Here is a 25855-nt window from a genome sequence, read left to right as displayed (position 1 = left end):
AGAGCTTAGTGTTGGCATGCTTGTTAGCAACAATGATACACAAGGAAGACAACTCACACTAAAGGCAATGAGTAATGTTGACAGTGAGGCAAATGAGGTTTTCTTAAAATATAGTTGGTTTCCACAGAATGAAACTGATTGAAGTGATAATGCTGTGTACAGAGAAATCCTTTTGTTGCATGTGTTATTGCACTTAGTACTCAGATCATGATGCCCAAACAAGAACATCAACAAAGCAGGTGAATGAAACAGGTCTTATTACTCAGCGAGAGGCTGCTCTTCCTTAATAGACCAGCATACTGCCTTCAGAAGTGAGCATGTTTCTGTCAAAAACCTTGACTTTATAATGATTCAAGGTGCTAACACTGAAGACATCACATAGGTGTGTAGTTTTGCATAATGCCCATGCTTTATGTTAAGCTCAGATTAGGGCAGTTTTGGATTTCAGTAATTTAATGGTATCACGTATTTTTTGTACTTTAATATTAACTTCATTTCCTTGCATATCTCCACCGGAACAAACAGGTAGTAGACACACATTCTGACAGCTGAATGGAATCCAAACAGCCTGCAACATACAGCAGTGCAACATCATAGATACTCTACCTGCTTTGCCCTGTTTGTGGTTCTTGGCCGCAGCGCTGTTCAAGGCTTCCAGCTCTCTTGTTGAGAGCAGCTTTGGGATTTCTCCGTGCAGCAAAGCCAGGCAGAAGGTGTTGGCAGGGGGTGGAAGTGTTGACTTTCCCTAGTGGATTGTGATCCATCATCTCCCTTTACCTCACTGAGATGAAGCTAGCTGGCTGGCCCTCAGTCTAAAGCCGATCCCTAATCAGGTATCACACACCACAACACACACTCTTGAACCAACAATGAGCAGCAAAACTTGTTTTAAGTGGCACTATGCCACCCTTGTGCCTTTGTGTGTATGCTAACACAAAGGCATTTATTTCAATCTAGGTAAATTAATTAAACATGCTTACAAAATGCAGACTGTACACTTTTTTCACATCAGCATGTATGCATACACATTAGAGACTTTTCTGCTTCTCCCTCACAGAGTGAAGGTGTAAACAGGGCTAAGTAAGACAAGGGCAAACAAACAGTGGCGTAAGTCTTTAATAGAGTTATTACAACCAGCTCCCTCTAATGATTTATAGTCACATAATATCCTGGCCCTCAGGATTCACTCCAGGAGATACTAGCAGCGTTCTCTTGGAGAGTAATCAACAAGCTTTCTACCTTCCACCAGACTTCATGATAGCCAGTTTCACTGGGTGGAGATCTGTTGCCTAAGGTTTTATAATGAACACTCTTGTGCCTTTTCTGCTTAGAAGAACTTCTAATTTATGTATTCATTCCTTTTTGTCTTGACTACAAAGGCAGAACGTGTCCCAGTTCTTTATATACAGTTTTTCTTTCAGCTGTTGGGCCCACTTCCCAGGCAAAGCCGTGTAACTTCCGTAAACCAATCCTGCCTGCACTCTCAACGTGCGTCTGAAGTTTTCTTTTTCTTCTGTCAGTGTCTAGTCAGTACGTGAGCTTTGCCGCATGTCCGTTTTTGGCCACGAAATTTAAAAATTCATCATTTCTGGGCAGATTGGCAGATCTGGGAGATTATTTTAAGGGCTTTAATGAACTTAGTGTTGATTTTTTTTTTAATGTTTGAGAAAAGACTGATGTATGTCAAAAACCAAAAGCAGCATATATTCTCAGTGGACTTTTTAATATTAAAGGGTGGCCTCTGACAACGTTTAAATAAAAGTTTTAGAGTATCCAAACAGAAGAATAGATGAAGATATTTAAAGCCTTAAAATATTTTATATTTGTAGATTGTCTGTGAAGCTGCTGGTGCTTATCGGGGATTATCTTGCCAGAGGAACCCTTCTGTTCACGGCTTGTCTGTGTGAATACTCTAGGCTTCTACTGTTGAAACCGTTAAATACTGTGAGATATTTCTTTTCAGTTGATGAGTTTTTAGTAATTGAAGTTTACCAAAAATTTGAAATGCTGATTAGTTGCGTTTGCAGGTTCTAATTATCTTCATGCTACAAAAACAAAAACATTCAAATGAGATTTGCTCTTATTAGGTACTTCATTTCAGTGCTTTCACTTTTACCTAAGGGTAGATTATCAGCAATTGCTGTCTTAATATCTATTGATGATTTTGTTAGTATAATCAGCAATCATGGACTAAAGAATTATTAGTTTTTTCAACAGTCAGACAAACAAGGATAATGTTTAAAGCAACAGTTGGATCTGTATTGCCGTTAGATCTCTTTGGGCCTTTTGTTTCAGTATTAGCTATGAAGTTCTGTGTTGTACAGAAAGTCAGACAAAGGAACAAAGTTTACATTTAATCAAAAATCAGTTCTGTTGACTTGTGACTGACTCTACAGCTTTTCTGATTACTGCAGTCACACGTGAATGACTTCTGACGTCTTGCACTGTTATTCAGGCTCAGCTTACAACACATTAGCAGATATTCATTCATGTGGTACTCTGTTTTTTTAGCTGCGGTCCTAACGGAGTGCCTGTTCTCTGGTAAATCCATTGCTCATCGTGTCTTCTAGTTTCAGGGCTCCGAATCTCCGGTTAAAAATGTTAAGTTGGTAAGTCAGTGTGCCAACATCAGCACGCTCCTGTTAATAAACGATTGCAGTACATACTGAATCAACATTTGCTAACTCCTGCTGTTTACTTTGTATACCTTTTGCACAAAAATGCCTCAAAGGATGACTTAAGTTCTCTTATCTCATTTTTACAGGTTGGAACATTATTTAGGCTGCCACTCTAAAGTGTTTCTGTCTTCTTAAATTATAGCTCTCAACTGGATCCTTTGAGTTTCACTTATTCATAATATTATTGATGAAACGTAAATATTAATAGGTTCAATTAAGAGTCTGCAAAGGATTTGTACTAAGCAGAAAACAAATTACACGATTAAATTGATTCAGATTTGGCAGAAAGTCTCAACCAACAGTGTTAATGAAAACGGGACGCATTAGCACAGTGCCTTGATGTCCTTTCCAGGTCCTGTATTTACAGTATTCCATGTTTTTAATTTTCCTGTTTTCTCCTGTCTTATGCTTAGTGTATAGGGGCGATCGTGGCTCAAGAGTTGGGAGTTCGCCTTGTAATCGGAAGGTTGCCGGTTCGAGCCCCGGCTTGGACAGTCTTGGCCGTTGTGTCCTTGGGCAAGACACTTCACCCGTTGCCTACTGGTGGTGGTCAGAGGGCCCGGTGGCGCCAGTGTCCGGCAGCCTCGCCTCTGTCAGTTCACCCCAGGGTGGCTGTGGCTACAATGTAGCTTGCCATCACCAGTGTGTGAATGGGTGGATGACTGGATATGTAAAGCGCTTTGGGGTCCTTAGGGACTAGTAAAGCGCTATATAAATACAGGCCATTTACCACTCCTAAAAGGTTGATTCTGCTCATCTGTGGTGTTTATATTTACCACAAATTTTTCACTATTTCCATTTTTATGTGTTTACAGAAAGATGCACTCATACCTTTTCATTAATAAAACAGTCCCTTTTATTGCGCTCGGCTACTAGAAAAACAATCTAAGTTTAAAGTCCTGATTAAAGTGGTCAGATGAAAAGGCTGAGGATTATGCAGTATAGAGGTAGAGCCTTTTTATAGGATTGGCCATTGGTTTATTTTTGAAAATATGGAAGGGGTGGAGTAGATTGAGGTGTTTTTAATCAGTCATCACCTCCTCCTGCTTAGTCTACATTTACATAAATGAATGTGAGGAAACGGCGGTTCAGTTTTTGTCTGAACACCAGTGGCTACCAACCTGTCAATACTGGTGTGAATGCATTACTCAGTTGCTGCCAGGATTTCCACTCAGGTATCTGTGATTGTGGAGTGCATACTGCTTTTCTCCAGGATTTGTTATTTTACAGTGGGACAGAAATTACTGTGAAAAACCATTTCAGCGGCACTGGGTATCCTGGTTGATTAAAAAATTATCAAATTCATTTTTTTCTCTTAAAAGAAAAATGATTTTCTTTATGAGAAATTCACTTTATGTTCATGATTAAACACGTTTGGCTTGATGTTTTTTAACCACGTTAACTCGACATATATTTAACTCTACATATTTTCTTCAAAATTTACACCAGGTTGCAGAACTTACTGTCAAAGTGAATGCTCAACTAAGGCTCCATCTTAAAGGAAGTGCATTATATCCTAGGTTATCTTACATGATTTCAAATGTATGTATTAATCTGTAATTATGTTTCCAAAATGCTGGCAGTGAAGTTCTATATTACTGTATTCCACTTCTTTATGTAATGTAAAGGTTGGACACTGAAACTGATGAAGTAATTTTGAGGAAAATAAATCATAAACAACTTTATGTTGTTTTTATATGTTTTTTTATATATAACATAGGTGCTGTATTAAATTATTTCAAACATGTGTTGACATATGTCACTATTTTTGCATTCTTCTATTCACATTAGGCAGTGTCCCAGTCTATAGCTTAAGAATTGGATACGCCCAAGTGTGATTGGCTGGTTGCTTTTCATCCTTTATTAGTTGAAAACCAATCAATTGATTTGTACAAATGAAAAAAATAAGAAGTAACATTAAGCAACTGTTATTCCAGGTATAACAAACTTACAGTATTGAAGTGACGTAGGGACATCTGATTGTGGTAAATATATATGTATTCAATTTAAAGCTCTGATGGGGAAAGGAAACTAAATGAAATGATAGAGTCATCAAAGTTACTTATTGCACGAGTGGAACTACAGGGAGTGCAGAATTATTAGGCAAGTTGTATTTTTGAGGAATAATTTTATTATTGAACAACAACCATGTTCTCAATGAACCCAAAAAACTCATTAATATCAAAACTGAATGTTTTTGGAAGTAGTTTTTAGTTTGTTTTTGGTTTTAGCTATTTTAGGGGGATATCTGTGTGTGCAGGTGACTATTACTGTGCATAATTTTTAGGCAACTTAACAAAAAACAAATATATACCCATTTCAATTATTTATTTTTACCAGTGAAACCAATATAACATCTCCACATTCACAAATATACATTTCTGACATTCAAAAACAAAACAAAAATAAATCAGCGACCAATATAGCCACCTTTCTTTGCAAGGACACTCAAAAGCCTGCCATCCATGGATCCTGTCAGTGTTTTGATCTGTTCACCATCAACATTGCGTGCAGCAGCAACCACAGCCTCCCAGACACTGTTCAGAGAGGTGTACTGTTTTCCCTCCTTGTAAATCTCACATTTGATGATGGACCACAGGTTCTCAATGGGGTTCAGATCAGGTGAACAAGGAGGCCATGTCATTAGTTTTTCTTCTTTTATACCCTTTCTTGCCAGCCACGCTGTGGAGTACTTGGACGCGTGTGATGGAGCATTGTCCTGCATGAAAATCATGTTTTTCTTGAAGGATGCAGACTTCTTCCTGTACCACTGCTTGAAGAAGGTGTCTTCCAGAAACTGGCAGTAGGACTGGGAGTTGAGCTTGACTCCATCCTCGACCCGAAAAGGCCCCACAAGCTCATCTTTGATGATACCAGCCCAAACCAGTACTCCACCTCCACCTTGCTGGCGTCTGAGTCGGACTGGAGCTCTCTGCCCTTTACCAATCCAGCCACGGCCCATCCATCTGGCCCATCAAGACTCACTCTCATTTCATCAGTCCATAAAACCTTAGAAAAACCAGCCTTGAGATATTTCTTGGCCCAGTCTTGACGTTTCAGCTTGTGTGTCTTGTTCAGTGGTGGTCGTCTTTCAGCCTTTCTTACCTTGGCCATGTCTCTGAGTATTGCACACCTTGTGCTTTTGGGCACTCCAGTGATGTTGCAGCTCTGAAATATGGCCAAACTGGTGGCAAGTGGCATCTTGGCAGCTGCACGCTTGACTTTTCTCAGTTCATGGGCAGTTATTTTGCGCCTTGGTTTTTCCACACGCTTCTTGCGACCCTGTTGACTATTTTGAATGAAACGCTTGATTGTTCGATGATCACGCTTCAGAAGCTTTGCAATTTTGAGACTGCTGCATCCCTCTGCAAGATATCTCACTATTTTTGACTTTTCTGAGCCTGTCAAGTCCTTCTTTTGACCCATTTTGCCAAAGGAAAGGACGTTGCCTAATAATTATGCACACCTGATATAGGGTGTTGATGTCATTAGACCACACCCCTAGACCTGGTTTGTAGAGTACGCTTGGGGAGTGTGATCGTGTGTACAGCGTCTCTTTATGTCTGTCTCCACGTTGGTTGAGTGTGGAGTAAGTACATATGAGAGCATGAGGGTGGGAATGGATGTTTGTGTCTGTGTGTGCCTGTATTTCTGTGTCTATATGTCAGGTTGGGTGTCAGGCGCCACCTCTCTGGGGACATCTCAGGCCCTCCAAGGTTTGGAGGCCTATCTCCCCCCACCACCACTTCCCCTGCCAGTGGCGGACTCCCTCGGACATCGGTGCGTTGGTGGTTCTTTGTGTCCGGGGATGGGCATCCAGGTACACACCGGCTCACTCCTTGGCGGCCGCTTATCGGGGCCTGGAGCCTGGGGCTCGCTCGGGTCCCTTCGGAGGTGGGGTGCCCCCGGCCTCTCGGCCTGGGGCTCGGTCACGGGCGCGTCACTGCAACTCCCCCTGGCTTCTGCTCCGCGGCTGCTGAGTGAACCCTCATCTGGGACTCTCCTCAGCTCTTTCTGGGACAGTGGCGCGGCTGCCCCTCTGTTGGTCTTCCTTGGTCTCTTGTGTTCTGGGGGCCTCTGGATGTCTGGAGTTTTGATCTCCTCCATACCTGCTTCATGCCCTGGAGGACGGGGCTGTGGCCCCCCCACACCCTCTAGCAGATTATAACATGAAGGAACCTTTTAAAAAAACAAGCGCGTCCATGCTCACAGGTGTACACACGGGTGATCACACCCACAAACTACACCCTTTTTGGCTCCTACCTCAAAGCACACTGTGTTCTGTTGATCTTATGTGCTGCACAATAATGTTTAACATTTAGTATTTACTGTCATATTCCCATATATCATTGTGATGTTGTTTATTCTATTACTCTTGTTCTCTTCTGCTTGTTTTCTTTTTTCTTTCTCAACAGGTGATCCAGGTGATCGATATATGCATTTTTTTTTTCTGCCCGTTCTGTTGGTTTTTGTTTTTTGCCCTTCTCCCCCGTCCCTCTTCTCAGCTGTTTTTCTTTCCCTCTTTCTTTCTCCCCTTCTTTCCCCCAGTCAAATCTGTCCCGTATTCAGCAAGTGAAAATAAAATAAACAATAAAAGGTGAATCAAATGGACCATTATGGCAAGGCTGGGATGGTCAATTTGGTAAAGTAAATCCGTTGGGCATCTTTCTTTGCCTTTAGACAACAATTCTGATGGCAAAAGAGCCAAACGGGACAGGCAAAAAAAAAAAAAAAAGAAGACCACACCCCTTCTCATTACAGAGATGCACATCACCTAATATGCTTAATTGGTAGTAGGCTTTCGAGCCTATACAGCTTGGAGTAAGACAACATGCATGAAGAGGATGATGTGGACAAAATACTCATTTGCCTAATAATTCTGCACTCCCTGTATTTATGCTGTGTTGTCATGTGAAGTGCTGTCATTCTGATTTCTTGGTCACCTGTATCAAATGACACTGCTCAGCAGTGGCTGACGGAACGTGGAATATCCTGTTGCATCCTTTACTCATTTGGCAAAGCCCCATTGGTAGTGTTTGTATCAGCTCAATCTATAAACAAGGCCACTTAATCAGTCAGCTCACTGGGCCTAGATATAAAGCCCCTCAGGTTGCAGTCCCTGCTAAGCCTCTTTAAATCATGACTTAGGCTTTCTGTTGACTTCCTTGTTTATTTTGGTTGGCGTCAGAGGCAAATTTAGACATCAGAGCACTGCAGTGTTATATTTTCCTAACTTTTCTATTGACAGCAGTACAGGATAGAATGAAAACTGGTCTTATGTCCAGTGTTGTCAATGTTGTGACGGTACAATGTGCTTGCACAGCCTATTAAGACTTCCGTTGCTGCAGCAGAAAGAAGATAAGGAGGTGATTTGACAGAAATCAGTGATGCATATTTAAAACACCCTTTAACTGAAATACAGCAAAAGTTCAAACTATTCTGATAATGCAGGGACGTTGCAAACGTTAGCTAATGTCGCCTTAATCACTAGAGATTATTAGCTATATAAACCTCCCACTACTCTATTGATATGAATGGTAGCATTTTACACAATTCATACCGCTCTAAATATGAAAGTGATGGACTACAAACCTGTTCTCCACTCGCAAAAGAGGGGTACATGTTGCTCTGTGCTAAATCTGCATAATAAAGGGAAGGTTTGTACTGTATGTACAGGTCTGATTTTCCTGTGTCTGTGCTGAATAACACTACTTTAAGTGCTTGAACATTGGGTGAACTGCCTCTGTGTGGTTAAGAGACTAAAATAATGTTATGCATGTTTCTCATCTTATCTGTTTTGCTACAAATAGTTGTTTGCTTCTTTAATGACCGAGCCTTTGCTTTGGGTTTGATAACTAAAGGCTCCACCCTAAAATGATTGAAATCATTCACTCTGAATTATTCTTAGACACTACAATAGCTCAACCAGCTAATTACATTGCTTTTGAAGGTAACATTGTGATGTGTATCCAATTGAACTGAGGTGGTTTGCAAATAAGCTGTTATTTCAGTTTCATTGTCTCTGTGGTGCTCATTCCATTATTAGCAACACTGGTAATAATTCACCGCAAATATTATTAAGGCAGCTGTAAGATGTTTGCTGTTTTGCTCAGAAAACTTCAAATCTCAGAAGATCATAACCGTCAATTCTATTCTCTCAACTTCTACAATCTATGAAAAGTTCAGTGTTATTACATGAAGATGCATTTTTGGAATTGCATCCTGCATTTTCAAATTAGCTTTGAGAACCTGCTTTGTGCCCGGAAGTCTTGCCTAAAAAAATACTAAAACCTGTGACTGTGGTTAAAGCTCTTGTGGAAGATTCAGCTCTGCTCTCTCACTGGGTGGTAACATGTTATCCTTGGTAACGCAAAGTAAAACGGTCAAAGGTTAGGAGATTGAATTATGCAATCAGTTAACAGACATCTATTTTATTGGGATAATTTACTGTCTCTTTAAAGTTATTTGTTGCCTTAACATTCACTTTTACCTTCTATTTGCATTAAGCACAGTTAAATGGTTATACGCCAAATAGTGGTGTATTCAATAGTAGCTCCCTACCCAACTAATTGCATTTACTTGTTGTTTAGTGTGGTTGTAGAGAGCATGTACTTTTGTCAGTGATATACAGTTTCATTACTTAGCATGATTATCTTCCAGAAGTCATTGCTAAGGATTGTATGAGTGGCTTTATCAGTATAAGAACCTTCAGCATATCATCAGAGATATAAAATGTATATAAAAGTAGTGTAATGCAGGTGTTATAGAATTTGACTTGCCCAAGGGGAAACTGATTTTGCACATTTCTGATTTAATTGATCAAATCTTCACCTGCCGAATCTTCCAAGTTTTGTGATTAATGTGTTTTGTACTGGCTGCTGGAGGTGTCATCAACAAAGGTGATGTGAAAAGTGACGTGGCAGGTGTTAATCAAATTTTATCAGTGTAAGAGGCTGGGGTTTGCTCTACGTTGAGGTACTTTTTCTTTGATGCTGAGGTATCACAAATATCACATTTCTAACCGAAGTATTGCAGCGTTATATCAATTTGTGGGTTCAAAGATACATAAATATATTTGTATTTATTGTATTTGTATTTATTTACTTACTGAAGTCTACACGGTTCTTATTTTAATGCAGCGAGGTGCCCAAGATTAGTGTTTGACACCTGAACTATGCATTGTTTTAATCAAAGGTTTACATTCACAGCATTTCATGCTATCGTTAATGAGACACATCTTTCATTTTGGACTACCTACATTAAAAATCCTGCTATATAGGCCTATGTAGGTATTGAGGCCTATCTCCCCCACCACTTCCCCTGCCAGTGGCAGACGCCCTCAGACATCGGTGTGTTGGTGGTTCTTTGTGTCCGGGGATGGGCGTCCAGGTACACACCGGCTCACTCCTTGGTGGCTGATTATCGGGGCCTGGGGCTCGCTCGGGCCACGTCACTGCAACTCCCCTTGGCTCCTGCTCCGCGGCTGCTGAGTGACCCCTCATCTGGGACTCTCGTCAGCTCTTTCTGGGATAGTGGCACGATTGCCCCTCTGTTGGTCTTCCTTGGTCTCTTGTGTTCTGAGGGCCTCCATACCTGCTTCATGCCCTGGTGGACTGGGCTGTGGCCCCCCCACACCCTCTAGCAGATCATTAAATGAAGGAACCTTTTAAAAACAAGTGCGTCCATGCTCACAGGTGTACACACGGGTGTTCACACACACAGACGACACCCTTTTTGGCTCTTACCTCAAAGCACACTGTGCGCTGTCGATCTTACGTGCTGCACAATAATGTTTAACATTTAGTATTTACAGCTATATTCCCATATATCATTGTGATGTTATTAATTCTATTGCGCCCGTTTTCTTCTGCTTGTTTTCTTTTTTCATTCTCAACAGGTGAAATTAAAAAAGTAAAAAAATATATATGTTGTTGCCAGTCATATTCAAAATTAGCTTATTTTTGTTTTAAAATGAGACATTGTCTCAGTTCAAACATTTGATATTTGTTTATGTTCTACTGTTAATAAAACATGCTTGCAAATCATAAAAAAAAAATTTAAAAATTAAAAAATAAAACAGAAGCATTAAGGCTATCATTTGGTAACACACTGTGCTTTGATTGGTTTCCCCACTTATGCTTTTGACTTTCCTTTTAAGTGTTTTTCTTCAAATAAAATCCTTCCCCACTGCAAAAAAAAAAATTAAAAAATCCTGCTTCATGTTTTTTGTTGAGTTTTTTGGTTTGTTTGTTTGGTTTGTTTGTTTTTAAGGAACAGAAAGATGTTTATGCTGTACTTCTGAATACTTGCAAGTAGAAAGTTTTTTTTTATCTCAACTAATGGGCCATTTAAAAGTCCCTGCTGTGAAAATTACTTTTAAACACGTGTGTTTTTGAGGTTGAGCTGTTGCATTTCTTAATTTCCTTCAAATTTCAGTGTTTAGACAGATTTGCTTTAGATAAAAATTAAGATGATGTTTGGCTGTCTACTTTTTGCCTTAGCAAAGGTTATTTATCATGCACCACGTGAACTATGTTTCTTTTTTTGTATACGTGTACATCTTACTGTCATTAAATGCTTTGTGGATATTTAAAAATATGAAATACAGTTTTAAATGATTAGTGGACCCGCTACAATAGCAAATACCTTTTAAGTGGAGTAGTGACAATGACTAGTGCAATGATTAGTACACGGATTTATAGACATTGAAGGTTTGCTGGTATTAATAACAATAAATGAATTGATGTAATTATAAATGAACATTTAGAGGATAGCGGCAACTCTGACACCAGTGTTAAGATTTATGAGGCCATTTTATTGTTCTGTTTAATGTATTAGTCTCGTTAAATCAAACACTCCTTAAAGATTGACTTTTACTTGGACAGCAGACATTATGGTAACTAAAATGCAATCAAGAATAAAATGAGCCTTTGCACTAGACAAAACCCTAAAATGTCTCCATCACAGCACTATCAGGTTATAGAGTGATCCCTCTTAAGAATAACAATTTCATATTCAGAATTAACTTTTTTAATCTTGCTTTTCTTGATTATTTTTAGAGGCCTTTTCGTCCATAGTGGTGAATCCTAAAATTTTAGATTGATAATCCTCGTTTCCAGTACCAAAACTCTGCCAAACACCAAATCAACTTGAAATAATAAAGAAGTCAGAGTTCCTGGTAATAACTATAGCACTCCAAAAACTGGAGCCTAATAACCTCTGCTTAGGTAAAATATCACGTTCGAATGCTGTGAAAATCCTTACCAAAATTAAATTGCTGCATTCAATCAAAGATGATTAAAACAGAAACATACGTGAGGTGGGCTTAAAAGAGTGAACAGAACACACAGAAAATACTGTATTAAACTTGTTAAATATGTATCGTGTTTGCAAGTAAATATTGGATTATTTAAAGGGTATTAAAGATTTATGGGAGAAAAAGCCACATGTGCTTGATAATTTCCTTCTTACATTTTACTCTCTATGTCATTTTTATAGGGAAATCATGTTGAAATATGCATGACAAAGTAAAAGACAAAACCATGGCACTTGACTATGATGACCAAAGGATGTTTGTTTCCAGTGGTTAATGAGGTCTTCTTCCAGTTTCTGTGTTCTGTCAAAAGTTTGAGGGCTGTTTTTCCCCATTAATTCTCCACTGATTAATTTTGTTGTTATAAATTAAAGGTGATCAGCTGTTATCTTCTTGATTGCTTTTGATGCCAAAATAACAATTTCACTGACATTCTGCAGAGTTAGACGGTGACTGTGATTATTATGTTGTGTTATTATGATTACTAATATATATAATATAATAAGATGTATTTTAGAAAAGACATTTTTTAAATAAATAAATGCTTTTTACTTCTCAAAAGCATTACAATATCTTTGAGGATTCAATATGCAATATTTTAATATTTATATGTTTAAATATAATATTTTGTTCTGCCTATGAAATTGAGGTATTTTGTGAATGCACTGCATTCTAGTACAAATTGGTTCCAACAAATAAGATCAGCTGGTCAACAGAAAAGTGTAGAAATAAATCACTTTGTCCATATTGATTTTTTTGTGTGTGTGTGTGTGTGTGTGTGTGTGTGTGTGTGTGTGTGTGTGTGTGTGTGTGTGTGTGTGTGTGTGTGTGTGTGTGTGTTTAATTGTCCTGCACTTCTGATAGCTTTCACCAATAATTCAACACACTGTTCCAGCAGGCAACAAATCAAGCTCAGCTGCAATCTTGGCAGATCAGCTCATCTGAGTGTCAGCTCACATCAGCTAATGGCTCAGCCAACACTTTACACATCCAGTTTGTGCTATTTTTAAGCTACTCGAGCCTGTCTGCACATTTGTTAGCTGCTTTGCAACCCACTTCCACCTCACCTCCTTCTTTAATGCTGTTTCTGACTAAATCAATGTCATACCAGTTGTCACTGGAGTCTACTGTGCTTGGTCTGGGTCTGGAGAAACAGCAGCGTTCTTTCGACTGTAGTGATCCTGTTACAACACAAATTGTTTTATACAAATTGTTATTACACATAACCCTGTTTTACAAAAAGGAAGGAAGCCTAAAGAAAATGAGAAGCTAATACAGTTAACAAAATTTACATTTAAAAAAAACTGTGTCCTGTCTCACATCCCATCTACCTTTTCACACTCTCATGATGATCTTTATAAATACTGCTTATCTGAACTGTTTTTATGTTTTAGTTGTAGCTTAGAGGGCAGAGGAGTTAGTGTTTGCCACACAGCAAACTGGAGTAATGAACAAATGCAATGTTTTTCTTTAACTTTGTTCAAGAAAAACACAAAAACGCACATTTTGAAATAAGAATAAAGTCACTCAAATTGAATTGCAAGTGTTTTCTATCCGTGTTATTCCATTGGCATCTTTTCTGCATGCCCCTGTACACCCCCTCCATATCAGCCCCTGTTGCATAGTCAGAATAAGCCATTTCCTTTTTAAACCATGTAGCCCAGGAAAAAAAAATCAAAACAAAACTGTGGTTTGCTTTGTACTCCCACGCATGATGTTTTTTTTTTTTTGTTCTTTTACACACATTGAACTTCACACTGAGTTGCACCCAGAATGGGCAGCATGCCTGTGAACATTTCATGTTCACTTATTCAGATTTGTGTTATTTTTTACTCACATTATTTTCATTCTTATTAAAAGGAGAGGACACATCGTGTGTGTACCATGTTTACACTTGGTGTTTCAAAGCATTAGGTCTTCATCCGGTTAGTCGTATTATTAATCATTCATTATTGAATATTTTTGGTCCAGTTTTGCATTCAAATCTGTCTGTCATACATGCGAGCTCTGTGCAGTCCAGAAACAGCATTTTTTTTTAAAGACAGTGAAAGCTTTAAGTGCAATTGGGATGTTTCTGCATAAGAGAGCAGAGAGCTATTGGTGTTATGTGCACTATAAGGTAACCTACAATAAAATCAGTATGATTAACATTTAGTTGACAAAGACAAACAGACACTGTATAGACATATAATTCCACTCACATGTTTAATAACTCTTTCACGCTATAACCAGAAAATGCTGTAGAGTACACTTTTATTCGACCACCAAACAAAGTCAACTTTAATGGTGAAATTAAAAATCAATGGAAATCACAGTATGAGTGGGGTTTGTTTTTCGCATTTGTCCCAAAATAATGTTTAAAAATCTTCTTTTTCTTGCTTCTTCTTCCGAATCCCTGAAGAAAAACAGAGTGATTCATCTTTTTACACTTTCTATAGTGGTTCATGATGATTACTAAAAAGCAGTTTTGCCTGGGGGAAGGAGGAGGTTATGTGATTAGTCTGGTTTGCTTGGTAGCTAGATTACTCAGGCTGTTTGAGTGGATTTACATGTCATTATACTAGAAGTGGGGCTTGGCCCAACTTAGAAAGATTAACTTTTGTATTCCTGCGTTTCATCCAGATCCAGATTTGGATGCTGAAGTTTTTAAACAGGTTCTTCACCATTACAAGACTGGAATGTTTGTGGCACTGGACTGCAGGATATTGCCTTATAGTACATTTAAAGATAATAATACGGTAGAAAAATGAGAAGATATTGTCTTGATGTTCTCAGAAACCCAACACAATACACATGCTATCTCGGTCAAGTAAGTAATTTTTGTGTGATGTAGAGGGAATTTTCAGCCCTGCCAGTGAATCGCAGTCCCTGATTGCAATTTTACTGATGTCGTCCCCTTTCACCATAACAGCACACCAGATTTCAATTTGAAATCACTGCTGCAGTAAACAGTTTTATTGAAGAAACCACCGACAATACACTATCACAAGATAGCTTTTTATCAGCATGCAGAACATACTTTAACACCATTTTGCTACTGTGGAAGCTGTGTCACCGTGTTGATCAGATGAATGGGTTGTAAATTAAAATGTTTGTCAGTCAAATTGTTGGGACCCCAGAAATCCTGTGCTGGCCCTGGGTAAATGCATTATGTTATAAGAGGATTTGGCAGAGAATACAATCTGAATTGTTTGTTTTCCTCCTTCTCTCAGGCCTTTAGCTGCAATTTTATTATCTGAGGGAATTCTGTTCTCTCCAACAGTTGGATTTGGTATGCTATGTCAACAAGAGCCTCCGTTGATTGAATCGGTAACTGCACAGAGAGAGAGAGGGAGAAAATTGTTTACCAGCTTGATTCAATGATACAGAATAGAACTTTCACTTTGGATTGAAATGTTTCTTGCTTCTGTGTTTTGGGGCTTGTCTTCCTCATCGCAGGGGCAGCAATCAAGTACCAGTTTAGAGGCACTGCAGATTAAGCTGGTGTCACTGAGGTTGAGCTTCACGGATAAATAAGAAATAGCCTACAAGAAACTCCGTTTGCAAAGAATAATAGGGCAAGTAGAGCACTAGTGGTAGTGTGGGTTAAAATCAAAGTGTATAGATTGGTGGTTACTGAAGAGTTCTTTCTAGTTATAGAGTCTTTCAGTTGTTTTAGGAATGAGGGTTGTTTTTCCATTATGAATAGCTCTTGAGAAAAGTTGTAATTTTCATAAAGTTATTATAATTTTCATTTTCATGAAGTCTTAAATGTTAGATTTTGACATATACAGGGAGTGCAGAATTATTAGGCAAGTTGTATTTTTGAGGAATAATTTTATTATTGAACAACAACCATGTTCTCAATGAACCCAAAAAACTCATTAATATCAAAGCTGAATGTTTTTGGAAGTAGTTTTTAGTTTGTTTTTGGTTTTAGCTATTTTAGGGGGATATCTGTGTGTGCAGGTGACTATTACTGTGCATAATTATTAGGCAACTCAACAAAAAACAAATATATACCCATTTCAATTATTTATTTTTACCAGTGAAACCAATATTACATCTCCACATTCACATTTCTGACATTCAAAAACAAAACAAAAACAAATCAGCGACCAATATAGCCACCTTTCTTTGCAAGGACACTCAAAAGCCTGCCATCCATGGATTCTGTCAGTGTTTTGATCTGTTCACCATCAACATTGCGTGCAGCAGCAACCACAGCCTTAGAAAAATCAGTCTTGAGATATTTCTTGGCCCAGTCTTGACGTTTCAGCTTGTGTGTCTTGTTCAGTGGTGGTCGTCTTTCAGCCTTTCTTACCTTGGCCATGTCTCTGAGTATTGCACACCTTGTGCTTTTGGGCACTCCAGTGATGTTGCAGCTCTGAAATATGGCCAAACTGGTGGCAAGTGGCATCTTGGCAGCTGCACGCTTGACTTTTCTCAGTTCATGGGCAGTTATTTTGCTCCTTGGTTTTTCCACACGCTTCTTGCGACCCTGTTGACTATTTTGAATGAAACGCTTGATTGTTCGATGATCACGCTTCAGAAGCTTTGCAATTTTGAGACTGCTGCATCCCTCTGCAAGATAGCTCACTATTTTTGACTTTTCTGAGCCTGCCAAGTCCTTCTTTTGACCCATTTTGCCAAAGGAAAGGACGTTGCCTAATAATTATGCACACCTGATATAGGGTGTTGATGTCATTAGACCACACCCCTTCTCATTACAGAGATGCACATCACCTAATATGCTTAATTGGTAGTAGGCTTTCGAGCCTATACAGCTTGGAGTAAGACAACATGCAAGAAGAGGATGATGTGGACAAAATACTCATTTGCCTAATAATTCTGCACTCCCTGTATATTTTATTCTTGGACTCTAGATGAATAAAATTCTAATGAGGAATAGTTTACATTTTAAAAGCGTGTTTACATGCAAAGTTATTACGATCATGGATAAGAAAACAGTACAAAAAGTACAACTTTGATTAAAAAATAAATAAATAAAGCAAGTTTCTAGTGTCATAGCTTGATCTTGGATATATTCCTATACCTATTAGCTACTAACAGATAAAAGCATACATGCTGCAGTTGATAATTAGTGTTTTTAAAAAGACTTGATAACAAGTTTTCTACCCCGACGCTGACAACATTGAATGCACAACAATCACATCAGTATCTTTGTTTATGAAGACTCAAGCAGCTCTCGGGCAGTCAGTACGCAATTTAATTATGAAATATACTGAAAGAAAAACAAACAGAGTAAAAGGACTGTTGGATCACAGTTCTTATCTTATAATTGCAGGTTATCTTTCAAGAGAACTAACTTTATCTTTGTTATGATTTAACATTGTCAGGCCAAATAAGAGCTGTGTTCACTGCTCCATGTTTAAACATGCAATTGCTGCTGATTTAAAGAGCATATAATGCTAATTATGCTAATTTACAAACACAGAATTTCTAGTCTTGGACATACTAGATTAGCTTTGCATGATTTATATTCATGGATCCAGGCATTTTTTTTCACCCTGCTCATTTTAAATATTAGCATCCAACAGTGGAACAACATATGTAACAAACAAACACAAATCTTGCCTAATGCTTTGTGTTGTGATGTTTTAATGTTTTTTTTTTCTCAATATAAGCAGTTAAGGGATCCCATCTGCTTAATACCCTGTCAATGATGATGTTGCACTATGCAAATTTGGGAAGACAGTCAGAGGAAGCGAATATTGTGATGCATTAAATAAGACTATCAAACTCTGTTAGGCAGCAGTATTTAGGGGTAAAGCTAAAGCTGATCTCTACTAACCGAATTACAGTCTTTGCTTTGCACTTTGCCATTATAATTTGTGCCCTGCCAGTAATTGCTCCCAAGCAGGTATTTCTCCATCTTATTAGAACTGGGAAAGAAGAGTTAATAGTTTTCTGCCTTCGGGCCCAAAACCCTTCCAGGCTAAGTCTTAAAAACTTTATATCAGATTGCTGTTGGGTGTGTAGAAAATGCATTCAGTCCACATTGCCTGAAACTTGTTGTAAGCATTCATACTGTCCTTGCCAAATTGTCTGGACCCTCTGTGTAAGAAGCATTCAAATGTGGAAAGCAGAGCAAATGAGGCTTAACTGGAGCACTCCAATGTGAAGGCCTTCAAATTATCCAGTTTTTTTCAACAGCCCCATGGGATAGGGGAAGGCATTTGTTATCAGAGAAGGATAATTCTGTTGGCACTACCACCACCCACTATGACCTCTCTAATAAACATAAAGTAGAATTATTCCCTTGCTGACAAGGACAGAAAAAGCTTTGAAAAAGTATCTGCCATTAATACCAGAAATACAAAGTTTGAGGGTTTAGAAATATTTAAAAGTGTATTTCGCTTTCTCCACTATTTCTATGTCAGCAGCCAAATTGTAGCATGTTTGTGCCCATTTCCCCTGCTTTCTGCAAAACGTTTGATTCCCTTGACTTGCATCCTTCCAATAAAGCAGCGTTTGGATGGCACTGGGGTCGATTTGACTGACTCACCAGAGACTTATTCAACTACAGCCATTGTTCACCTGCTATAAATGTGGCTGTGCCTCAAGGTTCCAGCAGAACATTGCTGGCTAAGCAGCATTGTTTTAGTGAGGATAAATTATTAAGTAAAAGCTTGTAGTGAAGATAGACTCTCTCCGTGTGAAATGAAGTTTTCCAAGGTTTTTTAAAAACCTTTTTTAGAGTAAGACATCACACCAGATTTACAAAGGGAAAAGCTTTGGATGGATACATGAGTAGATGATGGAAGGAGATCATATTTATTGTTGAATCCATATTAGAAATTATAGGCATTAACAGAACGGTGAATGTAAGGAGACAAAGATAAGAGAGGGGATGATACCTTTCTTATCCATAGTCAATCATGTACTACACTATGACTCAGAAGAAGCAGTACTGCATTTTTGAAAGGCATGCTCCACCTTCTGCTGTGCCTCTTTATGGACAAGGAGTCATACTGCAGCACGATAATGAGCCAAGACACACCTCAAAGATCAACAAGTACCAACTGACAATTACTTTCTTCCACAGTCACCTCAAATGCCACTGAACACTTATAATAACTGAGAAACCTAAACATCCTCACACGACTACAGAATGCTTGTGAATAGTGCAGCGATAACTTTCGTTTTCAGGTTTGAACGAAAGTGGCGTCGGTGCACTTCCAGACAAACAAAAGCAAACTAGAAACATCTTGACTTGTGGCGTCAGATGTTTGGGTGCCACCTAATTGCAGATTCATACAGTTTGTACCATTTGGCACTTAGTTAAGACTAAATAAGCTAGATTTAGGCTTTGAAATCACTTTTAAAGATTTTAAGAAACATCTGTTCTGTTAATGTGTTCCAATACAAAAGCTGTGTACAGGGTGGGCCATTTATATGGATACACCATAATAAAATGGGGATGGTTGGTGATATTAAAGTCCTGTTTGTGGCACATTAGTATATGTGAGGGGGCAAACTCCTCAAGATGGGTGGTGACCATGGTGGCCAGTTAGAAGTCGGCCATCTTGGATACAACTTTTGTTTTTTCAATAGGAAGAGGGCCATGTGACACATCAAACTTATTGGTAATGTCACAAGAAAAACAATGGTGTGCTTTTGAAAATTGACCTTGAATAACAGAAAATCAGTTATTCCTTCTTATTTAAAATTTTTGGTTTGAATTTTCTTAATAATCTCCTCATTAACAATACTTTACTTAACTGAGCCTGTTAAAAATGGATTTTCTTCCTTTTAAGTTGAGTTTCTTTGTGCCACTTTGCCACAAACACACAGATACCAAACTTTGTGCTTCTGATCAACTTCTTCCTTGAGTGAGCTTAATAGAAAGTGAAATGGAATATCAAAGCTATAAAAAAAATCTCTTTGATTTTTTTTTCCTTTTCCCCCCTGCTTGACTTTTTTGTGCACAGGGTGTCACTGACAGCTTATTTTCAAAGCAGCTTTATTTTATTAATTTTCTTCAAGGGCTAGACTCAGATGTGGCCTTAAAACTATCTCGTTCTACTTCCCATAAATCATCTCAATACATGCTACAACATCATATCATGCATGCAAGATTCCATATCGTTTTCAAGCTTTTGTGCATTTAGTCAATCTCTAGTCTTGGTTTTACACTTGTTTGCTTTTCCTCTCTCCCTCAGGTGAGTTTCTCTGGGTGAACGGTTCAGCGTTTGGAGGCCCCTGGGTGCTCAGTCCTTGGCTATGGGGGGGACAAGGTCCTTGTAGCCTGGACATGGCTGTGTTCTTCCACCCCAGGCAACGTGGGCAGTACACTGTTTGGCTTATAATGCGAGACAAGTCCCCTCTCTCCCTCTTCTCAACCGACACTCTCCCGCGCATCACAGGGTAAGCCCATTTCTATACAACTACAATTGGGCAGAAGTGTTAGGATTCTTTTCTCTGTGGTTAATTAAATTTTTGTTGATGATTTGAGGGAATTAGAAACCACCAAAATGTGTTTTACTGTGGAGTTCAAAAAAGCTGAGATGAAATATCTTCATTCAAGACAATGTGTGCTTGTTTTTTGTCTGACATCTCTTCTTATCAGGACATTTTATTTTGGAGCATTTACTTATTTTAAAGATTTATTTTTGCGTCTGTGTTTATTCATTCATAAGATTTAGAACTTGTTGCGCTTGCTGTTTCAACACTGACAGGTACAAAACTGCTTTGTTGATGTTTTTCTCTTTTCTAGCATATTATCCTTTCACATGTAAACAAGACACACCTTAATGGAAAAAAAACAAATGTGATAATCTGGCCAGTTATATAGAAAAGTGAAATTCCCCCTGGCACTTTAGTGTATTTAAACTGAATATTGGTCCATTTTATCAAAGGAAGGTTAGGCAGTACAACTGCATTTCTTTGTTTTAAGCACAATGTTAGAGCAGGCGAGAGGGATATATTTACCAGGTTTATGTATAACAGCAAGAGTTTTAAATTTGATTTTATGCTGTGTTAACCTTGAGTTTGTTCCATTATATTTACAGTTGCATGGTTAATGCTGCATTTTATTTATCTGCATGTAGGCCTAGTAAAGATGTGACACCATTAGTGCAGTGGGTTACTGCTACAGTGACAGTACATAGTGATGTTTAGAGTGACTTTATGATCTTTGTAAAACTAAAGATTTGTGAATGGAAACCATTCAGAGTTTGTCTTCATTACATTTTTCACAGGTATCATAACCGCGATGAATGCTGGGTATATTTCACAGCACACATTTGTACTCATAGTAGGCACAAATGCCATGTAATATTAACATTTCTTCAAATACATTGTAAACAATGGATGAGTGTAAGTGAACCATCACAGGCCCACATTTTCAAATGGGCCTGGCAACATTGCGTATAACTGTGAGAAAGCATGGTACACAGTGATCACTCTGGTCAAGAGATCATGACTTGGATTTTTCCTGTCACAGATCATTTTCTTCCTTCTTTTCTTCTTCTTCTAGTTTTTAAGACCTGTTTTTTGCAGTGCAGTTTGTTACTACCATGTGTAATTTACTTTTGCAGCAGTCAAAGTTAATGCGTTAGTATTATCTTATGGTGCGAGTAATCCTTAATTAACACCAGGTCTGTGGCCCCCTCACGCTGCCTTTTCAATGAAGGCTTTTCTGAGATCTGCGTTTCACACTGAGAGCAACAGGGCGACAGAGGCCATAACAATACCCGCTTCACCACTTAATACTTGGTATGTGTGGTCATATCCATGGGTGGCTTTATTAACATATCTGTTCTTTTTAGGGAAAGTGTCTGTAGGATGTGGTAATACAAAGAGCTGAGCTCACCTTGCCTCTATGAAGTGGTTTCTTGGTGCTTGTGTGTCTAATCTCTTAAGGGGACTGGGATCATATGAATATCATGCTATATGCATCCCTCCAGCTTTGGCTGCACGTGAATGGGAGTGTGCATTAACGTGTGTGTGTGTCCTTAAGGGAGCAAAGCAGGGATGTGCTCATTACATGTGTGACAGATTAGGCTGTGCATTGTGTGCGCTCTCATTTGTAGTCAGAGACTGCCATCCTCCCACACCATCCCTGCCATTGTAGACTCGCTCAGCTAAACTCCCCACATGTCTGCTCTGATGGGAAGACTCTTATTATAAAAAAAAAAAAGAGAGGGTTAAAACAAAGCAAGAAGAGCCACCCACAAACATCGGAAGAGTCAGTCAGGTTACTAATTGCAAATCTGTGCCTTTGCCTTTGAATTTTAATGCTGTGTTTTGACATGTTTGCCCAATTTGGTTGTCTGGGCATTTAGCACAAGGTTAGTCAAGTAGGAAACAAAAAAAAAATCCCTGTACACATTAGTCATTTACCAGGGTCTTTCTAACTGCAAGGTAGCTTGAATCTTATTAGGCTTCATTATTCATTTTTTATTCATTTTTTACATTTCCCTGAAGCTGGAGACATTCAGCTCAGAATACAATAATGGATTCTACATTAAAATGCAGGTTTAACATACAGGGAAAAAAGAAACAAAAATGAATGCACTAATGTACATCTCATCCTAAATTCCAAGGCTTCAAAAGTAATTATTTCCATGCTAATTTGGGCATGAAGTAGCATGCATATATATATATATATGTAACGGTGGACCCAAGAAATACCAGCTGGAGCGACTTTGACAATGCAGAACTTTTTATTAAACTCGGGGTTGTACGTGGACACATATACTCCCGCGCTCTCTTTCTCTGCTGTCACCTCCGTCTCCGTCTGTCACTGCCAACATATAAAGAGACACAATCACTGTCAGATCCCAGCACACCTGTTCACCCCGCCCCTGCGCCGCCCCGGGAGCTCACTGCGTCACCCCTCCTCTGCAGCTGGCCAAGGACCACACCCACGCCACACATCCCCACCGCCCGACTGAGGCCGGGGCCCATCCGGCCGAACCTACTCCCCCCCCCCCCCGCGAGCGAGAGAGGAAATCGGGCACGACCATCTGCGCGCCCGGCCTATGGATCACCTTGAACTTAAAGGGCTGCATGGCCAGATACCACCGAGTGATCCGGGCGTTGGCATCCTTCATGCGGTGGAGCCACTGCAGCGGGGCGTGGTCCGAGCAGAGGGTGAACGGGCGGCCCAGGAGGTAGTAGCGAAGGGAGTCGACCGCCCACCGGATTGCCAGGCACTCCTTCTCCACGGTGCTGTACCGTGACTCGCGGTCCGTGAGCTTCCGGCTGATGTAAACGACCGGCCGGTCAACTCCCCCCACCTGCTGGGACAAAACGGCCCCCAGCCCTCTGCTCGAGGCGTCAGTCTGCAGACAAAAAGGGAGGGAGAAGTTAGGTGTGAACAGCAGCGGCTCTCCACAGAGAGCCCGCTTCACCTGCACAAACGCCGCCTGGCACCGCTCCGTCCACTGGACCAGATCTGGGGCACCCTTGCGGGTGAGATCAGTCAGGGGGCTGGTCAGGTCCGCGAACCCTGGGACGAACCGCCGGTAATAGCCGGCCAGCCCCAGAAACCGTCTCACCTCTTTTTTCGTCTTGGGACGCGGGCAGGATGCAATCGCCGCCGTCTTCTCCACTTGAGGTCGCACCTGCCCGCTCCCCAAGTGGTACCCCAAATACTGTACCTCCCTCCGTCCAACCGCACACTTCTTCGGGTTGGCCGTGAGCCCCGCCTGCCTCAGGGACTCCAGCACCGCGGCCACACACCGCACATGCCCCGCCCACGTGTCACTGTAAATGATGACGTCGTCTAGGTAGGCGGCAGCATAGGCAGCGTGGGGCCGCAGCACCCGGTCCATGAGGCGCTGAAAAGTGGCAGGGGCGCCGAACAAGCCGAACGGAAGCGTCACGAATTGGTACAACCCATACGGAGTGGAGAAGGCCGTCTTTTCCCGGGACTCTGTAGACAAGGGAATCTGCCAGTAGCCCTTGGTTAAATCCAGAGTCGTAAAAAAGCGAGCAGTGCCCAACCGGTCCAGGAGCTCGTCGACCCGGGGCATGGGATAAGCATCAAAACGTGACACCTCATTCACTCTGCGATAATCGACACAGGACCGTATAGACCCATCCTTCTTTACTACAAGGACGATGGGGCTACACCAAGCACTGTGTGATTCTTCTATTACTCCCAGCCTCAGCATTTCCTTCAATTCCCGGAAAACAATTTGCCTTCTATGTTCCGGCAGCCTGTAGGGCCGTGAACGCACCGTCACGCCAGGCCGCGTCTCAAAATGGTGCTCTATGAGAGAAGTACGGCCGGGCAAGGGGGAGAACACGTCGGCAAAGCGCTGTTGCAATGCAGCAACATCCGCCCTCTGGGCCTGTGTGAGATGGTCACTGCAATGGAGGGAGGCGGGGATGCTAGACTTTGGCGCCTCCGGCCCCAACTCATCTCTCCCTCTTACCAAGCTCACTAGAGAAGCGGTCTCCGCCTCCCTCCAGGCTTTGAGGAGGTTGAGGTGGTAAATCTGCGTGGCCCCGCCCCTGTCCGACCGTACCACTTCATAATCAACGTCCCCCACTCGCTGTGTGACCACGAAGGGTCCTTGCCACTTGGCGAGTAATTTAGAGCTGGAAGAAGGAAGTAACACAAGCACCTTATCTCCCGGTGAAAATTGCCTGAGTCTAGCCCCTCTGTCATACAGGCGTCGCTGCCGCTGCTGGGCCTGGAGCAAATTCTCCCGTGAGAGCCTCCCCAGTGTGTGCAGCTTTGCTCGCAGGTCCAGCACGTACTGAATTTCACTTTTCGCAGGGCTCGGACCTTCCTCCCAGTTTTCCTTAATCAGGTCGAGCACCCCCCGCGGCTTCCTGCCGTATAACAGCTCGAAGGGAGAAAATCCCGTGGAGGCCTGGGGCACCTCCCGCACTGCAAACAACAGAGGGTCTAACCAGCGACCCCAATTGCGTTCATCCTCGCGAATGAACTTACGAATCATGGATTTTAAAGTCTTATTCAGCCTCTCCACCAACCCATCAGTCTGAGGGTGGTAGACGCTGGTCCGAATAGATTTAATACCCAGTAATTCGTACAGTTCCCGCAATGTGCGCGACATGAACGACGTGCCCTGGTCAGTCAGTATTTCTTTCGGAATACCGACTCGGGAGATGACCTGAAACAGTGCCTGCGCCACGCTCTTCGCTGAAATGGTGCGTAGCGGCACTGCTTCCGGGTACCGCGTTGCGTAGTCCACCAGGACCAGCACAAAGCGATAGCCGCGTGCACTCCGGTGCAATGGCCCGATGAGATCCATGCCAATACGCTCAAACGGGATCTCCATCAGCGGTAATGGGCACAACGGCGCCTTTGGCACGGCCGGCTGGTTAACCAGCTGGCATTCGGGGCACGACGCACACCAGCGGCGCACGTCGGCCCAAATGCCCGGCCAATAGAATCGGGCCATTATGCGCTCCAGAGTTTTCTCGCCACCCAAGTGCCCTGCCATGGGGTTCGAATGAGCCGCCTGGAAAATCATTTCCCGGCGGCTTTGCGGCACCAATAACTGTGTGCGGATTTCATTAGTGTGAGTGTCACGGCTCACTCTATAAAGCCGATCGTTCCGCAATTGGAAAAGAGGGTACGTTCGCGCAGCGTCGGGGCGCACCGAGCGACCATCAATATCCATCACTTGGTCATAGGCTGAGCGTAGGGTGTCGTCCCGAGACTGCTCTAGTGGAAAATCTTCTGTGGGGTACACAACGGGAGGCGGCGGGGCTTCCGTGGAAGTCCCCGCCTCCTCCTCCCCCCCAGAGTCAGCGTCGGTCGACCCCGCGTCACCGCCGAGCGCCGCGCAAACGTCACACGAATTTACAGACCACGATCGCATCCCCGCGTACTGCCCCAGTAAGCTGTGGAACCCCGGCCAATTCGTACCCAAAATAA

The 25855-nt window shown here is 41.1% G+C and overlaps 1 protein-coding gene across 2 annotated transcripts in view; it reads left to right on the top strand.

The window, feature by feature from the left end:
• Positions 1-25855, top strand: part of alk (ALK receptor tyrosine kinase) — a 435104-nt gene that overhangs the window by 223229 nt on the left and 186020 nt on the right. For both annotated transcript variants that reach the window (XM_085442295.1, XM_085442294.1), the window contains exon 4: positions 20157-20361. In XM_085442295.1, the coding sequence (XP_085298421.1) occupies positions 20157-20361 (205 nt within the window). The remainder of the gene's footprint in view (positions 1-20156; positions 20362-25855) is intronic.

Source organism: Copadichromis virginalis, linkage group LG19 (genome assembly GCF_057382275.1).
Source record: "Copadichromis virginalis isolate Kocher_CV1m ecotype Utaka linkage group LG19, C_Virginalis_male_GT1.1, whole genome shotgun sequence".
Classification (NCBI taxonomy): domain Eukaryota; kingdom Metazoa; phylum Chordata; class Actinopteri; order Cichliformes; family Cichlidae; genus Copadichromis; species Copadichromis virginalis.
This window is presented reverse-complemented; position numbering and strand designations above follow the sequence as displayed.